Raw genomic sequence first — 6840 nt, 5'->3', positions numbered from 1 at the left:
TGGTTACTGGACTCGAAGCTTGTTCTTCCAAGGTCTAACTGAGGACGCGGTGGCTAGGGACCTCGCAAATTGGGACTGCGATGCTCTGCAATTGCTTTGTTGGTTCGAAAGACAGCTGATTTCTACTGAATGCGGATCCGTTGGAACTGCAGTAACACATGGAACGGTGGAGGAACACGAACAACTCAGTGAGCCTGTTTTTACAGCTGTTGCCGATTGGCTGATTCCTCGGTTTTGGTCGGACCCAACAGACTTGGAACACGCACGAGCTGTAGTTTCTCGTTTGAGAGAGGCCTACAACATGAATGTCTTACCTGAGTCCTGGTTCGCCTGGCAGGCTGAATCCGTGCCTGATTGGGCTACCGATAGCGGTTGTCCGTCTAGTCTAAGGTCACCGGCGGCTGTGGCCTATTGGGCTTACTACTTGGATACGAAGGATAGCTTTACACCGGAACAAAGATTGTGGCATCTCTCGGTTCTGGCACGCTGGTCTCCGGGACATGCCTTGATACATGCGTTTTCGGACATGAAGGAACATTTCCAATCGATTAGGGATGACAGAGAGGATCAGTCGACACAGGATCTTCAACAAGCGCTGAATTTCTGGCTCTGCAAAGACAACGGTGGTACTCTCGAACAAGTTGTAACCAAGGAATTCAATGACGCTGCGGCTCAGCTTAAAGCAATTCGTAACGACGCAACCAACTCGGCAATGAAACCCTACGAGTCTCTATTGGGAAAGTGGTGTATTTCAACCGGTTGGGAAGAGTCTAAGTCTTACCACGACTACTATCATTTGCAATGTCCCATGTATCGAGACCAGATTGTCTCCACTTATTTCTCGGACTTGGTGTGTTGGCCGGTTGAAGAAGGAACGAAACGCTTCCCAGTAGCTTCCTTTAATTCCTTTGCCTTCGACCGCCCTAGAGATATCTGGCTCCGTTATGCCGTACGGCTCGAAGAACAATTCGTGCGGCGATTGGTAGACTTGCTCATCGACCATCAGGCTATCGGGACTGGTCTAACGCGCGATACCATCATCAAGAATTTGCGCCACCAGAAGTCATTCCGCTTTTCAGCCTCACAAAATACGTTCAACCAACTGTACAACCAAGCTCTCAACGAGAAAATAAAGCAAGTGTCAATTGAACGGGGTTTCGACCGAGCTTGGAAATTAGGCTGTGCTGCAATCACAACAATGTACGACATATCTGCAGTAGCCAACGCACCCGTCGTTGCACAGCTTAAAGGCCTGGAAAATCCAGCGGCGCCGTCATCCTTTTAACAGTGCCAACCTCAAAGTATTTCCCCGCACAAAGTGCGTCCGTCGGTCAGAAGTTGAACCCGGACCGCCCTCTAGGGAGCAAACGATCCCAGGGGAGGGCCCGGAACTTATTTTTCCAGAGTCTAGCGCTGAGGATCGTGAGGCTAGAACATGGTCTGTCGGGCGACTCTCGTTTCTCGGACGGCTCTCGTATCTAGGACGGCGATGGTGTGCAAGTGAATAGCATGCAAGGTGATGAGTCGATGACGGTTGGGTGACATGGTTTTCAGAAATACGTAATGTGCCTATCAGCTTGGCGAGGGAGCTTTACGAATCCTGATTGGGCAAGTGGATTACTACAATGACATGGATATTGGCTCGGCGCGAGTACTGCACTGGTTCTATCCCAAGTGCCGAAGACGTTAGTGGGCCAGCTTTATCTTTCCGGGTTTAGCTTTGACAGTGTCGAGCGCCGCGGGGTGCGCTTGGCTGTACGCCGGGAGGAACAATTCGTGCGTCGTTAATTCGACCTCCTCATCGACAAGCACGCTGTCGGGCGTACCACCGAGCTTGGACGTTCGGCTGTGCTGTAGTCGCAACGATGTACGACGTGGCCGCAGTAGCTAATGCAGCCACCGAGCCGTCGTTTGTGCACCGGTCGTGAACCCCCGCGTAGATGCCCCGCAGGCTAGGATGGGAATCGTGACGGGCGGGCAACCGTCTGAACAGTAATAAGCCGCCGATCGGCGCCGCAACCAAATATACCTTTTTTAGAAGGAACCAACTTGTTACTGGGGCTTACACAACCACCAAAATCCCCTTACGTGCCTCCCTTCCGATTCCGGATGCAGTTCCCTGCCCATTGCGAGAACCCCCACGCACACGCGTGCGAGCGAGTGGCTCCGGAGCTTAGCGCGCAGGTGAAGAACATTGCTCGTGTTCGGGCGCCCAATCGGCACCTAGCCTGATCACTGACTGGCCTGCCCAAGTTGACTGATCGGTCTTTCTGTCGGACCCAATGGCGCATTCGCAAAGCCGGGAGCGGCTCAATGAACTGAGTAATAAGCCGCTTTAAAAAAATCATGCGAGGTCCTCGGAGCTGTCCCGTTGAATACTGCCGCAGCTTGGTCTCGATGTTGGCAGGACATGAGGCTTTCGGAATGGGGTTGTGGGGTCGGAGCTTGTTCTTCCAAGGTCTGGCTGAGGACCGTGCGGCTAGGGACCTCGAACGCCGTCTCTGGGATAGCGATGACATGAAAGTTCTTGAGTGGTTTGAAAGGCAGGTCATTTACGCTCAAGGACCATCAGTTGGTGCTGTCGTAACCCACGGAATGGTGGAGGAATATGAGCAGCGGAGTGAAACGAGTTTTACGGCTGTTCTTGAATGGCTGGTTCCTCGATTTTGGTCCGAGTCTAAAAACTCGGATCGCGCCAGCGCAGTAGTCTCTCGTTTGAGAGAAGCCTACAAGGCGAGTGTCTTGCCTGAGTCTTGGTTCGCCTGTCAGCCCGAGTCCCTTCCCTCTTGGGCTCCCCGGAGCATCTTTCAGGGTGGCCTAAGATCAGCTGCGACTGTGGCGTACTGGGCCTACTACTTGGATACGAGGGACGCTATGTCACCGGAGCAACGATTGTGGAATCTCTCCATACTGGCGCGCTGGTCTCCGGCACAGGCTTTGATTCATGCGTTTTCGGACATGAAGGAGCATTTCCAATCCATTAGGGACGACAGAGAGGATCATCCGACAGCCGTAATAAAGCAAGCGCTGGGACTCTGGTGTAAGCACAATGGCGTTGATTTCGGAGGAGCCACAAGCCGGCGTGTGACTAACGATTTGCAGGACCTCGCGCGACAGCTAACAATCATTCGTAATGGACCGGTTGATTCGGCCATGGATCTTTACGAATCCCGACTAGGAAAATGGGTTAAATTAGCGGCATTGGAAATAGCGACGAGCAAGCATCATTACTGTAGTTTCTTGTATCGCAGGTACCGAGACAGCATGATCTCTACTTATTTCGCGGACTTGATCCATTGGAAAGTACCAGAGTCCAAAAAGCGCTTTCCTGTAGCTTGCCCTTTCCCCTTTAGCTTCAGCCGTGTGGGGCATACCTGGCTGCGTTACGCCGTACGTCTGGAGGAACAATTCGTGCGTCGTTTGATACACCTGCTTATCGAGGAACATGTTGTCGAGACTGGTCATACACATGAAGCCATAGTCTGGGAATTGTGTTACCAAAAGTCGTTCCGCTTTTCGGCGCCGAAAGATAAGTTCAACCAGCTGTATGATAGGGCTCTTAATGATGCAATAGTGCAGGTGTCAATTGAACGGGCATTCGACCGAGCTTGGAAGTTAGGCTGTGCTGCAATTACAACAATGTACGACGTATCCGCAGTAACCAATGCACCCCTCCTTGCGCAGTTTCCAGCCCTGGAGCGTACAACCCCAGAGTCATTTACTTCTCAGCCTTGAGAGTGCCTCGTAAAGTCACCCCCGAGGACTTAACCCAGCAGGAGCTCCTGTTGCGAGACAATATGATGAATAAGTTCTCTAGTCTCATTACAACCAAGGGGCCGCGTTTGACCTGCATCATCTCCCTTCTGTAAGTGCAGCTTAGAAGAGAATACGCAGCCAACAAAGTTTGTCGGTCGTTGGAAAAGTTTGTCGGTCGTTACACCATTGGAGAAGCTCCGCGGTATTGGCACTGCTGGACGTCTTTGGTGCAGAGGCGCCGTCGAGCCTGCCGAGGTCGGAGTCGGCATCGCACCCCACTGGGCAAGGACCACCCGCGCGCGTATGACGGAAGCGGCATATAGGTTCGACTCCGACGCGACGTGTGGTTCAATGGCAGCCGTTTCAGGGGTCGCCTCGCTACCGTTATTCTGTCGAGAAGACGGATCGCTGGACGAACATCATCACACAAGAGATAGAAGAACAGGCGTCGGGTGCAGCCGTCTACATTGGTCATGGTTACAGAGAGGCATACAGCTCGCTCCGACAGAGCTTGCTGACTTCGGAGACTACTTCTCGACTTCTGGTCAGTCCACGACCCGAGGCACCACCTGCTTTTCTTGAGGAGTGCTCCGCTACCGAGTTTCATGTACTTTCTGCTTGGAATAGGTAGCCCAGCAACCGGGGAGAGGTAGTCTTTCCACTTGTAGCCACACACCTGAGGAAAGAAGCTTCCTCGGCACGACACACCAAAGATAGTGGCAAATTATTACTTCAACCAGCATCGTCGTCATGGACCAACCACTCACGCGCCCTCCTCTCAAAACAACTTAGTCCTGCAACCTGTTTTCACAACACCCACGCACGCATCGCGGTCGTCAGACCACCACACATACCAGACCGCGACACGAGGGAGGTCGGGAACGGCAGCTCACGGTCGTCGCTGGTCTTAAAGACATCCTCTTAATTCTTAAGACCTGTTGTGATAGGGAAACACCAAGTGTTCTGTTGAGAGAGTAAGCTGCGAGAAAAGGTGACGATAGTTGAGGCCCAACGATCGGTTGAGGATGGCCGGGAAAAACCAACAAAAAAATGCTCAGTTACCGGAGCCAATCGGTCGAGCGTCGTTGGGGCTTCGGCACGGTGTTAGCGATGCTGGATGTCGTTGGAACACAACCGGGACAGTGGGCTCGTAATTTGTTCATTCAAGGTCTAGTTGAGGACGACGTCGTTAGGGACCTCGAACGCCGTGTGCAGCACGGAGACGACGACCAAATTCTTGCATGGTTTGAAAGACAGGTGATTACCTATTCTCAAGTTGCGTCCGGTGGAGCTGCCATGACTCGCGGAACGGTAGATGAATACGAACAATTGAGTGACCATAACTTTTCGGCGATTGCCGAGTGGCTCATTCCTCGGTTTTGGTCGGATTCTACAAACTCGGAACGTGCGAGGGGAGTAGTCGCTCGGTTAAAAGAAGCATACTACACGAGTGCCGTTCCCTTATCTTGGTTTGGCTACAAGCCTGAATCCTTCCACCATTGGGTTCCCAGTAGTATCTCTCCCGCTAGTCTAAGGTCAGCTGCAGCGGTGGCATATTGGGCTCACTTTTTGGATACGAGAGATGCTATGTCACCGGAGCAAATATTGCGGCATCTATCCGTACTTGCGCGCTGGTCCCCGGCCCAAGCTTTCATGCACGTTTCCGACAACTTGAAGAAACATTCGCCGCAGTTTAACGGAGCTCAGCGCCACTACTGTCTTAGTAACCTCATGCAATCGATTGAACTTTGGCTCTGCTTCAGACGGAGCCCGGATGCGGTGCCTGTGCACGATCATGTCAGTCGACGCATGGCAGGAGACTTGCACAGCTTTATGCATGAACTCACACTTATGGATGGGTCAGACGACCGAGAAATACATGTCTATAGCGAGTCCGAAATGGGAGGGTGGATGAATTCGATGGCATTGCAAGCAGCTGAGAGATTTCGCCAGGACTATCTTGCAAAGTATCGCAAGCGCCGAAACTGCTTCTCTTCTGCGTATTTCTCAGACTTAGTGTCATGGCAAGTGCCTTCGGAAGAAGAAGTCGTCCACTTCCCCGTGGGCCAAGATCTTGGTTTTGAACTTGATGGTCCTGGGAGGTATGCACTCCGTCAGACGGTCTGGTTGGAGGAACAACTCGCGCGCCGTGTGACGGAACTGCTCATAGAGCGGGAGACTGCCGTCGACGAACACCTTAATGAGATTCCTCCGACGAGAGACGACGTTATCCGCCGCTTTTTGGGCCAGCAAAAGTCGTTCCGTTTCCGAGCCTCGGAAGAGACGTTCCGTCAACTGTACGAACAGGCGCTAGAGGAAACGGTAAACCGAGTGGCCGCTGAAGAGGGGCATGAGTACGCTTGGAGAGTCGCCTGCGCTGCAATCACTATGATGTACCACGTCTTCGGGGTCGTTGATGCACCCGTGGCTGGACGGCCTTTTCCGGATGCCGCAGCTCAGCCACCGGAAACAATGCGGTCATGGGAAACCTTTGGACGGTCATGGGGAGCCCCACCGTCCGGACAGACACCCACACTCTTAGACCGTCTGGAAGCATTAATTGAGCAACAGATTCGTTTCTGGCGGGGACCTTAATGTTTTCAGCGACAACTATCGATAGCTAGCCAGCCAGCCAACGGACCCAATATCGATAGCTAGCCAGTCAACGGACCCAATAACTGAGATGAGAACAACAACCTAGATAGAAACGATTCAGTTCTCGTCCAGCGCAATTTTCAGTTGCCACTTAACTGAAAAGGGGCTGTAAGAAAGTCTTCACACACGACGCTTGTAAAGACACTTATAAGTGAACGAAGCAGAGCGTATGACTCCGACTCACGTACGTCGTTATGGAAAAAAACCAGGGAATTAGATGTCAGCCTAATGTACTGTTATTTGTCAGCGCTCAGTAAGCTCTGACGACAAGAGAATCATCCACTCCAAAGGGAGTATGGTCAACTGTCAACGAGAGCTACCTTCGTCTTCACGCCGTGGTTAATGTTTAATGCATTGGAACTGAAGCAAGAGAGAAACTATAGAAATAGATCCATCGAGCACAGTTGCACTATGTTAAAAAAAAAAAAA

The 6840-nt window shown here is 52.0% G+C and overlaps 3 protein-coding genes across 3 annotated transcripts; all 3 read left to right on the top strand.

Moving 5' to 3' along the window:
• Positions 1-301: 301 nt before the first annotated feature.
• Positions 302-1285, top strand: GNI_160530 (hypothetical protein; the record flags this gene model as incomplete). The annotated part of the gene is made up of 1 exon (XM_011136340.1): positions 302-1285. The coding sequence occupies one exon, from the start codon at positions 302-304 to the stop codon at positions 1283-1285; it is 984 nt and encodes a 327-aa protein (XP_011134642.1).
• Positions 1286-2346: 1061 nt separating this feature from the next.
• GNI_160520 (hypothetical protein) lies at positions 2347-3735 on the top strand (the record flags this gene model as incomplete). Its single annotated transcript, XM_011136339.1, has 1 exon — positions 2347-3735. The coding sequence occupies one exon, from the start codon at positions 2347-2349 to the stop codon at positions 3733-3735; it is 1389 nt and encodes a 462-aa protein (XP_011134641.1).
• A 1071-nt stretch (positions 3736-4806) lies between these two features.
• GNI_160510 (hypothetical protein) lies at positions 4807-6351 on the top strand (the record flags this gene model as incomplete). Its single annotated transcript, XM_011136338.1, has 1 exon — positions 4807-6351. The coding sequence occupies one exon, from the start codon at positions 4807-4809 to the stop codon at positions 6349-6351; it is 1545 nt and encodes a 514-aa protein (XP_011134640.1).
• Positions 6352-6840: the final 489 nt, after the last annotated feature.

This window comes from Gregarina niphandrodes, assembly GCF_000223845.1.
Source record: "Gregarina niphandrodes unplaced genomic scaffold scaffold00048, whole genome shotgun sequence".
NCBI lineage: Eukaryota > Apicomplexa > Conoidasida > Eugregarinorida > Gregarinidae > Gregarina > Gregarina niphandrodes.
Note: the sequence above shows the minus strand (reverse complement) of the source record. Positions and strands in the feature narration are given on the sequence as shown.